The sequence below is a fragment of the Rhinatrema bivittatum genome, chromosome 15 (assembly GCF_901001135.1).
Source record: "Rhinatrema bivittatum chromosome 15, aRhiBiv1.1, whole genome shotgun sequence".
NCBI classification, from domain to species: Eukaryota; Metazoa; Chordata; class Amphibia; order Gymnophiona; family Rhinatrematidae; genus Rhinatrema; species Rhinatrema bivittatum.
In genome coordinates, this window is record NC_042629.1 from 53,101,746 (window position 1) to 53,116,785 (window position 15,040).

The 15,040-nt window shown below is 47.0% G+C and overlaps 1 protein-coding gene across 4 annotated transcripts in view; it reads right to left on the reverse strand.

The window, feature by feature from the left end:
- MYH15 (myosin heavy chain 15) overlaps positions 1 to 15,040 on the reverse strand; it is a 104,598-nt gene that overhangs the window by 46,511 nt on the left and 43,047 nt on the right. For all 4 annotated transcript variants that reach the window (XR_003852847.1, XR_003852846.1, XR_003852845.1 and 1 more), the window contains exons 31-41: positions 14,447 to 14,565; positions 12,777 to 12,973; positions 10,140 to 10,489; positions 6,890 to 7,014; positions 6,475 to 6,590; positions 4,933 to 5,125; positions 4,568 to 4,771; positions 3,434 to 3,559; positions 2,929 to 3,099; positions 2,398 to 2,502; positions 685 to 780 (exon numbers count right to left, since the gene is read on the reverse strand). Coding sequence is in view for 1 of the 4 variants with exons in the window: in XM_029578470.1 (XP_029434330.1) it covers positions 685 to 780; positions 2,398 to 2,502; positions 2,929 to 3,099; positions 3,434 to 3,559; positions 4,568 to 4,771; positions 4,933 to 5,125; positions 6,475 to 6,590; positions 6,890 to 7,014; positions 10,140 to 10,489; positions 12,777 to 12,973; positions 14,447 to 14,565 (1,802 nt within the window). In the remaining 3 variants the exon portion in view is untranslated. The remainder of the gene's footprint in view (positions 1 to 684; positions 781 to 2,397; positions 2,503 to 2,928; positions 3,100 to 3,433; positions 3,560 to 4,567; positions 4,772 to 4,932; positions 5,126 to 6,474; positions 6,591 to 6,889; positions 7,015 to 10,139; positions 10,490 to 12,776; positions 12,974 to 14,446; positions 14,566 to 15,040) is intronic.

Sequence of the window (15,040 nt, forward strand, 5' to 3'; positions counted from 1 at the left end):
TTGCTATTAAATTTCCAACTGTTTTTTTTTTTATCTTATTGTGTTTTCTTCCAATATTTTTGCCCATTTTATTATTTGTTACTTTTTGTTTTTTATTTATTATTGTATGTACTGTTTTATTTGTTAGTTTTTATGAAAACTATATTGGTGTTTTGAGCAAAATGTAGTTAATCATGCAGCTCAGCTAAACTACAAGCACGTGCCTCAAATTCAGGACAGGAAGCAAAGAGTAGCAGAAAGGATGAGGCTGTGTACGTACCAATCATGTCTGTAAATTTAACATGCAACACAACGAAACGCCTACTCTATTCAAATAACTGATTCCCGCAAATCCCAGGGTAGGTTATTGTTTTTATTTTACGTACGTATTTTAGTTATCCTTTTTCTTTTTGTACGTTGTATTGAGGGTTCATGGTAAATGTGATTGATAAGCATAAATAAAAATAAAGTAATTTTTATACGAACATATCAAACACTGGCTCAGTACCAATAAAGCCCTGTTTATCCCTTTAAAAGTGAATGATTGCTATCGACTTGTATCCCATCCTCAGACTAGTGCTAACCACCAGGTAATCCATTACTAACAAAATGGACCGGATTAAACTGAATCAGTGTTCAGCAGCTGCCAGCGGTCATCAGTTACAGGTAACCAGTTCAACTGCTATTGAGAGTAGTTGTACTTACCGACTCCTCAGCTTGATGCTTGTAACCCTTGACTTTCATCTGCAACTTATCAATTAGATCCTGCATCCGATTCAAGTTTTTCTTATCCTCTTCAGCCTACGCACAATATCCAAAGGGGAAAAGCAATGAAGCACAGTACATAGCGATGCCACATCACTCAAACTGGGAATATGAAGGACCATTTTTGATAAGGACAGGATAAAGTGAGGAGGATCCACTGTTCTCTCTGAGGCCTACAGATTTGCTTTGGTTAAAGGAAGAACACATAACCATCAAGTTCAACCTTCCTCTGATTATCCAACAATTCTCTCTACATGTTTAGTCCATCATACAGGGATGGGGAAAAAAAAACAAACTTGTGTGTTTGGGCTGGAGCTTGTTCTGCAACCCTGAAATACAACTTCTTTCCTAACTCCACTGTGGAATATGCGTCACAACTGCTGGATTATCACTTTTCTCTCGTGAGGCCCTGGTACCACAATACTCACCAATATTCACTAATTTGACTTTGAATTAACTACTAAGCATCTTTTCCATTGACACAAAACAGGGTGCAGCTTTTAACCTCCAGCCTTAACTTGATTAGGACTGACAGCTTGCAAAGAGGGTCTCTTAACCCAGGGGTGCTCATACTGGTCCTACAGGCCTCCCAACCCGGCTTTTCAGGATATCCCTCCTGAATATGCATGAGATTTATTTGCTTAACAGGAGGTACTGCATACAAATAAATCTCATGCATATTCATGAGGGATATCCTGAAAACCCAAATGGGGGGGGGGGGCGCCTGTAAGATCTGTTTGAGTACCCCTGGGTTAATCCACAGCATCTCTGACATATCCAATTCTAAATTACCAATTTTATAGAAGATAATACAGTTGGATATGCTTGCAGTTCACCACTGATGTCAGAGCACTTATCACTGTTGTTTTCTCTGTATATTACTTGGGCTCATTCTCATAAGTGAGCCACTAGGGTTTTATATTTCTTGTTTGGGAAAACTGTTCTTAGCACAGTATATTTTGCATAGGTGTACATATAGATATAAGATATATTTTTTTTTTCACAATACATTTATCTCAGATTATTTACATGGTTTGTTTGCTGCATTTGTCTGCTGCATTTGTCCCGCCCAGCAGGAACCCACACTACATTCTGGGGGAAGGAGAAATAAAATTCCTTTTGCCTTATCCTGGTAACCCCACTTCTTGGTTCCACTTGTGACACCATTCTCTCTAGATAGCCAGTTGGACATTCAGACAGGGGTAGATTTTTAAAGTTATGCGCGGGCGTAGATTTGTTCGAGGCAAGCGTAACTTTGGCGGGCTGCCGGCGCGCCATTCCCTGGCCCGGGGGCTGGTTCGGAGGCCTCGTCCATGCCTCTGGAACGCCCCTGGGCCGGCACCACGCCCACAGCCCCGTCCCCAGAATGCCCCTGAATGTCGCGCCGTCCCCAACACACCCGTGACTCGCCCCCAAGCAAAGTCCCGGGACTTACGTGCATCCCAGGGCTTTGTGCGCGCCGGCGGCCTATGCAACATAGGCACGCCGGCGCGCAGGGCTTTTAAAATCTGCCCCACAGTGTTTTAGATGTTAGCCAAAAAACTGCCTGTTTATGTGCAGAAACCTGCATGCCCGCTTAGGCACTCAACAGCTTGGAAAACATGGCCCCCTGTTCCGTCCTGCAGGGGACCTGTGTCTGCTCTGGCACTCTACCTGGTAGGACAGCTCTTTGATGCGCCTCTCAAATTTGCGGACACCCTTTTGCGCCTCCGTGTTGCGGCGCTGCTCGGCTTCCAGTTCACTTTCCAGCTCCCGAACCTGCAGAAGAAAACTGGTTTCTTATTCTTAAGCGAGTCAGAGGGGCTGTGGGTGACTTGAGCAGTTAAAATTCTCCTGCCACTGCAGACGAGGGCCTTTTCCCAGAGCCACGGAATGGAAGAGAATCCTTACTGAATCAGGCCCTAAATTGCACAGGATTTATGCTGACTTCCCATTCCTTGCTGCAGGTGGCCGCCGAATGCTGTTTATTCTACACAACAGGTTTTTGTGAGGAAATTTTGTTACTGGATTCCACGACCAGAAACCTAGATCTTATAAGTTAAAAAGTTGCTTTAAATCTTTTTTGTGTGTTTTTCATTTTCCATGGAAGAATACAAAATACCGGTTGCCTCCCTCAACCAAACTCAGTGGCTTTCTTCATAAGGGGTAAGATGGGAGCGGAGCCACTTGGCAAGTCAAACCTACCCTAGACTCCAGTTTTTGGATCTGCTTTTTGCCCCCTTTGAGGGCTATTTGCTCAGCTTCGTCAAGACGCTTCTGCAGATCCTTGATGGTCTGTTCCATGTTCTTCTTCATCCTTTCCAGATGAGCGCTGGTGTCCTGCTCCTTCTTCAGCTCTTCAGCCATCATGGCGGCCTGCAGTGAAGTGAGAGGAAAAATATGGACTGGATGGAAGCTGGGCATGGAGAGGAGCCTAGCACAGTGGTTCCCAAACCCATCCTGGAGGCCCCCCCCCCCCCCCCCCCGCAAGCTAGTCAGGTTTCCAGAATACCCACAACCAGAGGCAGTGCATGCAAATCTTCCTCAAGCACAGCCATTGTGGATAACCTGTTTCTTATCCCTAGGTGTCCTCTCAGACACAAAGGATCCCGTATTAGGGAGGAGAGGGTTAAATCTTACAAGGTCTGGTCTAGGGCAACAGATGAAGGATCTGGAGGGAAAAAAAAAACCAAACAGCCCAAAGCCTCACATCAGTGATGGCTTTCTTTGCTTTGTCTTCGGCGTTCCTGCATTCCTGGATGGACTCCTCCACTTCACTCTGCATCAGATTGAGGTCACTCTCCAGTTTCTTCTTCTGATTGATCAAGCTTGTGTTCTAAAAGAAGAGAACCTGTGTAAATGCCACCTAACAAAATAGGAGTGCACTATTAATTCCCTTTAATCTTTTGGTTTTAGGCAGAGAGATTTTTTTTTTTTTAAACGTCCTTTAATTTCCTGGTAAATAAAACAGCCTTGGTGAGGCAATGTGCACTCATTCAGTGCTTCCTGACAAGAGGAAATGGGACTGGAATGTGCAGGAAGCAACCTGCATAAAAGCCCGATTTTTAAAAACCCTGCACGCGTAAACTCCAGGGCCGGGCCCTGCGCACACCCGCTGCATTTTCGAAAGGGACGGCCCTGCGCAAATCCCCCGATACGCGAAGTGCCAGGCCAAAGAAAAGGGGCGGGCCAGGACAGCACCATTCGACACGCAGAGTTTACTTCTACTCTGAAGGAGCAGTAAGGTAAAAAAAAAATTTAAAAATTTGGAATAGATAGGGCTAGTTTAGGGGTCAGGGAGAAGAAGGGAAAAGGGAGGAAGGTTAGATGGGGATAGGGAAGTTCCCTCCCAGTCCACTCTTTAATTGGAACAGGCTGAGAGGGAAATGGGGAAGGCCCGATTGTGTCGCCGTGTGTTGGTTTATAAAATCCCTCCCCCCTGCATGCACGAGTCCTGAGCTGCCCGCACATGCGTGGATATTGTATTTAATAACATGCGCACTTCCAGGGGGGCGAGCCTGGCACTAAGCTGGCATGAAAGCTTTCAAAATTGAGAGAGGGGAGAAGGAACAACCTTATAGTTAACCAAATATACCGTAGTTGAGACAACTAGGTCATAGGAAGATAGATGACTTGCCCAACAGCGTACAAGCAGCAAGGGCAGATCTGAGCTCACATCCCAGAACTTATTCTGCAATGGACAATGCTCTGACTGCCAGACGGCACCCCCCCCCCCCCCCCTCTCCCTCTCCGAGCCCAAGTGGCAGGCGAATGATCCTCCCCTGTTCATCTTTCTCATTGCTCAGGCAGCCCAGCCAGGACATTCCCGATTAACCATCAGCACCTGGGTATGCAGCAGATTCACGCGTTCGGTGGCTTCCAGCAGCTCCTGCTCCGCCAGCTTCCTTCCTCGCTCCGATTGGTCCAGGGCGGCCCTCAGCTCATCCAGCTCAGATAGCAGGAGGCTGCTGCGTCTTTCGGTGGCTGCTCCCTGCTCCTTCAGGTCCTCGGTCAGGTGCAGGGCGTCATCGAGCTGCACCTGCAGATCCTGCAGCAAAGAGAGATCATCATCCAAGCCTTCCTCAAGCCCTGCGGCTGGATCTAGTGCGGCATGATCAAGAACAGTTTCCTCAGTGGTCAATATTGCATGAATCCCTCCCCCGCCTCTCCCCACCATCCCTGGCCAGAGACTGAGGCACTGTAAGGTACCTTGATCTGGGACTGAAGGAAGCGCGCAGTCTTGGTTGCCTCGGTGGCCTGTCGGGTGGCGTGGCTCAGCTGGATCTCCATCTCGTTCAGGTCTCCCTCCATCTTCTTCTTCAGCCGGATGGCCTCATTGCGGCTCTTGGCTTCAGAATCCAGGTTTGACTGCAGGGACTCGATGATGCGCTGCTGATTCCTCCTGGTTTAGGAAGAACCCCAACCAACTTTCAGCCTTCTGCACCCATCACCTTGTCCCATAACAGCCGGTGGGACTTAGGGGAGGAGGGGGGCAAACCCATCATGGTTCAGGGCTACTTTGCTTGATATCTGGCAGCTTGCTAGGCTTTGGCATTCGTGCACCAGCCCTTCCAATGTATAAAATCATTTCAAGCCACTGACTTTAACCAAAGGTTTCTCTTTTTTTTTTTTTAAGACTGGGTGGGGATGGGAAAATGTGCCTGTGCCTGTGGCACCGTGGGCAACCCTAGACTCTCCTCTGACGTCAGATGCAGACCCCATTCCCACCACATTCTAGCAGAGGTCTCTCCGAGGCCCTGGGTGCAGTGGCCTGATCACTTCCTTTTCTCTACCGATTATGCCTCTCCCTATGAATCTGGCTTTAGATATAACCTTTTCACTACTGCATTGGGGGGGGGAGGGGGCACTCTGGGGAATATGGATGGGATGTTGGGGTGGCAGTTATTGGTGGTAGAGGAGGAGGGGAAGAGAGTGTGCAAGTGAGGAGGAGGAGGAGGGGTGTGTGGGTGTGTGTGTGGGGAGGGGGGTTATATCTTTTAAAAGTTGGCAATGCCTGCCCTCCAGTCTCAATCTTCTCCAGCCCCTCCCTCTCTGTTCCTGCTGAGAACAGGAAGGGAGGGGCTGGAAAAGGAAGCAGAGCAATTCTTTTCTTCTTTGCCCTGCCTGCTCCATACTCACCCCCTCCCCACCCCACAGCAGAGCTGCCCAAGCCACCCAGTTCCTGGAGGGAGACCTTTCTTGGCCAGTCCTGGGTTTGATCTTACATCCCAAGGCAGTGAGGTATTTGTAATCCCTAATGCTACCCACCGAAATTATTGCATCAGAATGGGCCGGTCAGATATCCAAGACCGGCCTAAAATCTCCCTCCTGGAGCAGAGTGACGTGGGCAGCTCTGCCACAGGAGAGAAGGGGGAGGGGGGGAGAGACTGCGGGCAGCATGTGGAGAGAAACAGGAGGGGAGGGAACAGGACGAGGGTGCACAGCAATTCCTTTCTGTTCTGCTGTGTCCCTTCTAGTCTCATCCCCTCCCACCCAGCCGTTCAGAAAGCAGCAGACTGCAGCAGTTTTCTATTAACATTGCCCTTGTTACTTTATTGGGGCCTCTTCAGTAAGGCTCCTGCGCTTTATATTATCCCCCCCCCGCCGCCAGTGACTGACTAGTTATAATATTGGAGAGAGGGGATCGCCTCCCCAAGGAAGAGCCGATGTGGTTAATCTGAGAGACCGTGCTGGCGGGAGTCTTCCCCTCCCCGTGCAGGCGTCATGTGAACGGGGCTCACAGGTACATACTTTATGCTTTCCGTTTCTTCATCTTTTTCTGCCAGTTTCCGTTCAAAGTCCGACTTAATCTGCGAGAGCTCGAGTTGAAAACGAAGCGACTTGCTCTCTTCGTGCTCCAGAGCCCCCTGAGACAGGAAAAACACAAGTCCAGGGTCATCTCTAAAGGTGAAAGCCTCCTACACCCCCCCCCCCCCACACCGCTCCTCTTTGGACCTTAAAAATACAAAAGGTCTCTAAGGCACAGAAATGCAAATATTGCTGCCGTCCCCAAATTTCCATTATCTGTGAAATAATATTATTCATGAACGGCTGAGACTTAACGGGTTGTGAAGGGCTCACATTTACCCCAGGTACAGGGTATCCTGATAGACTGTGAAAGGTGGGGGGGGGACACGCTCCCTCCTTATTCCGGGGCTGGGCTCACCTCAGCCTCTTCCAGCGCCACCTGCACCTCGCACTTCTCTTGCTCCACCTGCTTCTTGATTTTCTCCAGCTCGTGCAGGCTCTTGCTTCCTTCGCCGATCTGATCTGTCAGGTCAGCGATCTCCTCTAGAAAGGGGCAAGAAAATAAAGAGCACATTTTAAAAGGGTTGCCAGCAAGCCCAGGAAAGCCACAGGAGGCGCTGTTCCCCCTAAGTGAGAAGCGCAAACCCCAGGCCCAGCTTCTAAATGCATTAACGGGCTGCATCCTGCTGGGAAATCATATGGCTCAACAGTGCATAAATATATATATATATATATATATATATACACACACACACTCAAACATTTTTATTTATTTATTTATTTATTTATTTTTGGGGGTTTTTTATACCGATCTTCCTACATTAGATGCAAATCAAACCGGTTTACAAAGAACAAAAACTTGCCAGAAGGCATTACATGGAACAATGAACGTTTAAGCAACTTTAAGTAACATGGTCAGAGAGATGAATAAACAAGTAAACAATTTGAATTACATAGTAATCAAGGTAAATAAAAATTGAATTACATAGTAATAAAGGACACAAGTAATAAAAATCAACAAATGAATGAGCCAAATTAATTGTGCTTGTACTAGGATCAGTTAGAGAGAAGGAGCTAAGAAGAAATGTAGAAAAAAGAGTGGTGAATAACGGAAAAAATAAAATAAAATACAATAGAATAAAATAAAATAAATAAAATAAAAGGAAAAGTCAAAGAGTGTCTGAGGGTCTCTTCAAATGGAACCTGAGTAAGAAAGGCATAAATGAGAGAGAAACTAATAAATAACAGACCAAACCATATAAATGAAAGAAAAGAACAGAGATGTGTTGCGAAAGATGGAGAGAAAGCTTTAAGCTAAAAAGAGGGTTCTGGAAAAGCAAGCTTGAATAACCAAGTTTTTAGTTTTTTCTTAAAGGAGATTGGGCAAGGGTCTTGTCGGAGGTCATATCATGTCTGTGGACATGTGTCATTGTCAGAGATAAGCTTAAGTAAAATGACGTCCAAATCCAGTCAACGGAAGAAAGACCCCCCACAACCATGACCCAGTGGAGTCCCACCTCCATCGAGCATACACCAAGTACGTTCTCTCAGAGGGGTTTCTCTTACTCCTCACATAAAACAAGCCACCGGGGTGACAGACGCTACAACCCACGCCTGTGCTGGCTTACTTGATACTTTTTTTTTTCCCTTACGCACGTGTCACTACTTGTTCTGGTCAAGGACTATGGAGACCTTTTCCACTGGCAGACTCGGCGCCATTTGGTCTAGTTTCATAAAACCAGCTCATGCCCCTCCCGACAACAGATTAATAGCAAACATTCCTCCTGGTAAAAACGTCGGCGTGAGCAGGTTTCTGCTATGTGCTGATTCTCAGCAGTCAGAATAGCTCCAAGTCTGGAGGATGGACGTAAGAAAAGACAACACCAATATTTGGCAGTCTTTGACTTCCATTGTCTTATTTCTGAAGGGCACTTTGCACACCTGTTAACATTAAAACGTCATCCAAGCTTAGCTAACTCTCAGAGTATCATGAGTATGTGCCCAAGTAAGAACCCATTCCTCTCACCCACACCCCCACACCCACACCCCCCACACACACACGCATTAAACTTAAACACTACACTGTTGAGAAATGTGAGAACAGAGTCCTGGGTAAATGCTTAATCTGAACAAAATATGCATGAAGGTGGGCTTTTCTTGAGGTTTTCAGAGGAGATCTCAGAACAATGCAGGGAATGTTACCGAGTACAGCAAGGAAGACCGTGAAGCTACAATAAATTTGGGCCTAGGAGAACAGCTTCAGTAGATTAAGGCCTGTGTAACGGACAATACTGTATTATAATCGCATAATGTATCCCACAGATTAATATGGGATTTCTTTTCATATTGTGGAAAGTGAACTTATGATCCTATGCTCTGTTGAGCCCTGTAGACTCTTTGGGGCGGATTTTAAAAGGAGCGCGAATAGCCTACTTTTGTTTGCGCTCCAGGCGCAAACAAAAGTACGCTGGATTTTAGTAGATACGCGCGGAGCCGCGCGTATCTGCTAAAAACCTGGATCGGCGCGCGCAAGGCTATCGATTTTGTATAGCCGGCGCGCGCCGAGCCGCGCAGCCTACCCCTGTTCCCTCCAAGGCCGCTCCGAAATCGGAGCGGCCTCGGAGGGAACTTCCTTTTGCCCTCCCCTCACCTTCCCCTCCCTTCCCCTCCCTTCCCCTACCTAACCCACCCACCCGGCCCTGTCTAAGCCCCCCCCTTACCTTTGTCAGGGGATTTACGCCTCCCAGAGGGAGGCGTAAATCCCCGCGCGTCAGCGGGCCTCCTGCGCGCCGGGCCGCGACCTGGGGGCGGGTACGGAGGGCGCGGCCACGCCCCCGGACCGCCCCGGGCCGTAGCCACGCCCCCGTACCCGCCCCCAAAACTCTGCCGACACGCCCCCGAAACGCTGCGACGACCGGGCCCGCCCCCGGCACGCCCCCCTCGGAGAACCCCGGGACTTACGCGAGTCCCGTGGCTCTGCGCGCGCCGGTAGGCCTATGTAAAATAGGCTTCTCGGCGAGCAGGGCTCTGAAAATCCGCCCCTTTATGTCTTTCTTGAAGGAGGATGTGCATTCATCAGAAACAAATCAGGAATCTGTAACAAAAATTTCCCATTTTTTTTCGTTTTTGAAACAAAAGAAAAAAGAATGAAATTTCATTTGTTTTACATAAAAAAAAAAGATCATCACTGGTGCTAAGCCCTCCCCTGCCCCCTCCTCCACCAATACTTCTATGCCCTCTCCAGCTCCTCTCCCTCAGAGACTCTTGCTGAAAATTTCTTCATGGAGCAGGAACAATCCCTGCTCGCGTCTATCGTGAAGCTGCCGCTATGTTGTACATTTTTGCCATACAAAATGAGTCGGAGAGGGCCTGGGGAAGACTGGAGGAGGGCCCGTGTGTGAGGGATTTATTTTGGTTTTAGTTTCTTTTTTTTTTTTTTTTAATTTCATTCATTTGTTGTTTTGGGGGTTTTTTTTTTTGTTTTATAAAAATATAAATGAAAAAAAAAACCAAAATAAAACAAATGCCTATGCACACTCCCACTTTCTTGTACATGTCAATTCCTATTATGTTATTATTTTTATGAAGAATAGATGAAAACGTCACCCAGGTTATCCCGGAGAAAGCAAAACAGAAGAAAAGAAAGTAAAGACGATGGGCCACCGCACCTTGGAGGTTCTTATTTTCCCTCTTCACGGTCTCCAGGCTGTCGAGAGACTCCTCATAAGCATTCTTCAGTTTAAAGAGCTCGGTGCTCAGGCTACGGGCTTCCTTCAGCGATGCCTCCAGCTCTGCCTGCGCTTCCTCATACTTCTGCTTCCAGTCCGCCACGATCTTGTCAAAGTTGCGCTGCTTCTTGTCTAGTGCGGCGGCAGCGGAGTTGGACCTCTCCAGGTCGACCATCAGGTCCTCCAGCTCGCTCTGGAGCCGGTGCTTGGTCTTTTCCAGGGAGGAGCACTTCGCATTGGCGGCCTCCACTGCTTCCTCGGCTTCCTGCAGGCGGGCGGCTAGCTTTTTCCTGGAGTTTGGGGTAGGGGGAAGAGAAAGGCCGAACAAATCAAGAATTTGAGGGTTTGCAAAATATTTCACCACGATCACTAAACTGGTAAGACCATAAATGTAACACCATGGGGCCGAGGGAACGAGACCCGTGGCAAGACAGGCACTAGTTATGAGCGCAGGTTTTGATCACTGCGCGCGGATGAAGCTGCTACTTCCGCGGGATGTAAAAAAACATAGATTATGCAAATGATTTGCGCGCAGAAATCCACGCACATACGGGAAAATGCGCGTACCTAAGCACAGTAAGGACCTATGTAATAAGCGGCCACATCCGCGCTCAAAACCCACACCGATAATACTTGCATAAATGCTAGCGAACGAACAGGTCTCCCTATTAAGTGAAAGCATGACCCAGGAAAGTATTTTTAATATTTCAAATAACTGTGCTGCAGAAAACATGGCAAATATTTTTGCATGCTAAGTCACACTGGCATAGTAGCGAGATAGGTGCTCAGTTTGGATGTGAGTTAATTAACAACCTTGCCGCTCTTCTAGCCGTGAATCTGTCCGCCGAGGGAAGCGCCTACCTAAACTGGCCGTTTGGACGCCAAGAAAAGCGCTTAGCTAAGCTGGCCACTCTGAAGCAGAGATTGGTGCTCAGGCAGGTGCTTATCAGGCCACTCATACTCTGTTTGTGGCAGAAAAATCTATACGATCGGGCACCCAGAAAGGCGCCCAGCTAATTACCAAAGTTGCCGCTTAGGCGCTGAGCTAGGCGCTCTTCTGGCCATGCATCTGGCCGCTCGGGTGCTAAGCTAGGCGCTGAGCTGGTCGCAAAGCTGGCTGCTCGGACGTCAAGAAAAGGGAAGCACCTACCTAAGCTGACCGTTCTTAAGCCCAGAAAAGCGCCTAGCTAAGCTGGCTGCTCGGACGCTGAGATAAGCACTCAGCTAGGTGGTTTTCAGGATGCTGAGATGCCGACATAGGCCTCCCGAGTAGGTGCTGACACTTAACTCGTGCCCCGACCATGGTGGTAAAAAACCCGAATTAAAAAACCCGCACTAACAGTAGCGCGGCTCCCTGCATTGCCTATGATTACCTCCTTTGCACGCCATTAGAATGCATTCTCGCAGGAAAAACCACGGGTCTGTAAGTGCTTTTACGTGCTTTTTTCCCAGGCACAAAACCCTTATTACATCCCTGTATAGGGCTTTGCGCAGGAAAATGCACGTACAGGCACGCACAAACCCGCGACAGCTTCAGCACACCTTATTACATTGGCCCCTATGTATGTTTCATTTTACTTATAGATCCCACTAATAATCAAAGTAGCCGGATGCTTCAGAGATTGGAGCTTTAGTCTGCCAAATGGAAGAGCAGGTTCTGCTTTGCCTCGGGCGTCTACATCTTGGATGCACTGCTTCGGCTTGACCCAAGTTCTGGGTTTAGGCAAATGACACACAAATGAGCTTACACCTGCCCCGCCAGCCTCAAGGCATCGCTTTAGTGGGGGTCTCCATCCTGGTATCTCAGACACAGGAGACCTGACTGCAGGATGAAAGATGGACAGAAAATGAAAAAGAATAGGGAAAAATAAAATTTGCCTTTCCATACTGTCCAGACTAGCTCTCGTGGATCTCCCTACAAGGTCATATTCTCATGGGAGTAATGACTCCGGATGAGTTTGTTTTTGCACATAGCTTGATAGGAATGAACCTCCTTTGTAACCAGGGTATGTTCAACATGATCTTGCTCTCTCAAATTTACTGCCAGTGCTCTTCTTGATACTTGCAATGCACCAAAGAGAGCCTCGTTTGAAGGTCGTAAGATGTACATGCACAGGCAGCATATCAAGAAGAGCCTGGAAGTTCTTTATAATCAGGCCAGTGACACCTATTACGATGGGAGTACTTCTGCCACATTGCCTTGCTTTCCGATTGCATTCATGTTGGGATCAGTCCCTGGGGCAGAGGATCTTATCCAAACTCATAAGGACTGACTCACAGCCAAACTATGAAATGTGCATTAGTGAGTTTCAGAATTCTGGTGGTCACAGTCTGCCGACACCGATTTATTCACCACCAAAAACTGGATTTGTTCATCCCAATTCATTTTTTCCTTAGGTTTTGTAGGTTTCAAAATATTTTCGCTGCCAATTAACCCAAACTTGTCTCTTACAGTATTCTCCAACCCAATACCAGGGAAGAGGAAGACCATTTACGGCATTTGACTACAGATGTGGTCCGTCTCGAGCTTATTGCAGGTGGGCGAAATAGAAAATAAATACGTTCTGTTCAGCTTACTTGGCTTCTTCTAGCTCTTCTGTCCTGTGAATGGCATCCGTCTCGTATTTAGTTCTCCACTGTGCCACCTCAGCATTTCCTTTGGATAAAGCTCGCTGTAGCTCAGCTTTGGCCTCTTGCTCCTCCTCATACTGCTCACGCAGAAGCTCACAGTCATGCCTGGCGGCCTGCAAACTGTGTGCTAGCGCATTTTTAGCCTGTTGGAGGGGGGAGGGGGGGGAAAGAGAGAGAGCGGTGCTTTTAAAAAGGATTGTTCTCCGCAGGCCCCCGACTGCTGTGATCCGAGCAAATGGTGGCATTTTAATAAGGAGCATCCAGAGCACAACATCCCCATGTTGTAGATTTTGTGTGTTGACAAATGCCAATAAACGTTTATACCTAATAAGGAGCATCCTGTACTAAAGGGGATTCATCACAAGGGTCACCAGGGGACATGAGAATGTGTAGGGGAAAAAAAAGGTATTCAGTTCCATAACAGAAAATTATTTGCAGCATTTTAATGAGGTCTGCTCTCACGCAGCAATCTGTCTGGATTTCAACTGCATTTACTGAAATGCACTGAATGTTCAAAAGCAGTGCATCTAACATTCATTGTGGCAAAGTTAATAAAGGGCTTTACAGTGCGACCTCAATTACGTTTCTGTGGGTGCAGTAAGTTTTCTCCTCTCTCGTGTTCGGATGTAATTAAATTTCCCATGCAATGTAATGGGCGTATTCGAACAGGATCGACTGTAACAAGGGATCTCGAGCAACAAGAGTATTTTAAATGCAATGCTTTTAATTTTGGAGTCTAAAATATCTTGGGAGCGTGGACATAGGGCAATGCTGTATGTACTGGGGGCAATTAGGCTTCTGAAAATTCTGCACAGGGAGGGTCATTTTCAAAGGCAGCTCCATGGGCAAACCAGTGTTTTATCCGCAGAAATGGCCTATCTGCTATGTCCTATATGCATGTAAATTTACCCAGAGGAGGTCCTGGGGAGGAAGCCTTCCTGCAATCATTTTGGCAGGTGTAGCTTATCCGGATAGGGGTTTTGTGGGGTAATATTCAAAGGGGGCTTGTGCACGCAAGTCCGTTTTGAAAGCTGGTGTAACTTTCGTGCATTTTTTGCTACCTATCTTAGGTGGGCTGCTTGAAAGATACCCCTTAAAGCAGCCCATAGAAGGAAGTCAGCAAAAAGAAGTGCAAACGTTACCCCCAATTTTCAAAGCAAACTTATTTGCATGTGCTAAGTAGGGCAGCAGCAAAGTTCAGATGACGGTCAGGGAGCTGTGAAGAAGCGCGTTGGTGTCCTGGGTGAGAACGGCCAGTCGCGAGACTGACCCACGGCTAGCCAAACATTACAACAATTGCACCTGCTCAAACGTATGCAGAAATTTGGGGGGAAATTTTAAACATGCACACCTTTGAAAATTCTAAATTATATGTGTAAATCCCAACTTTGTTCCCCTTCACTCAGTCCGGATAAACTTATGTGTGCATACAGGACAGACACATATCAAGCATGCAATCTTATAGCAAGGCATTTCTGTGGACAAAGCACCGTTTTACCTACAGAAATACCTTTGAAATTCACCCTCCCTATTAATTTCAATGGATTGTAAAAGCAATGATTTGAGAGTCAAAAGATGTCATATCTAGAGTCAACAAACTGTCGCAGACGTGTTACCTTGGTCTCTTCTTCCAGTTGTCTCCTTAGTTCATCAATCTGTTGCACGAAAGATGTTTTTCCTCTGGATAGCTGGTTTATCAGAGATTCTTTCTCCTCTAGCAGTCTTCCAAATTCACCTGGCAGAAAATTCAAGGAAGCAAACAGGTAAGATGAGTTTTTTATTCTGCTCCTCTTCCCTTTCCTCCCTCCCTCCTTGTCCCCATCATCTTCACATCTATCTCTACTATCACAGAGGCTTCACACCCACAGGAAAAGGCAAGGGAGACGTGCCCCCCCCCCCTCCCCCCGATATGGAAATGAGACAGTACAGGGAGGGGAGAAGCCTTTCTTCAATACACATATTCAAAATAACTATTTTTGTAAAAGCAAAATTTTAAGCTTCATGGATGAGCAATGTTGTATATTAGTATCAATGTATTTCAACAAAGTCAAGTATTTGGCCAACTGCGTTCAAATGCTATTTGAAACCTCTTGGTGCTGCTCAGTGGTAATCTATAAAATGGAATTAATGTTGATATTTATGGATAATACAGGCTATTTCTGTCTGATAATTAAATTGGAAATAGTAAAAAAAAAAATCCCAAAAAACAG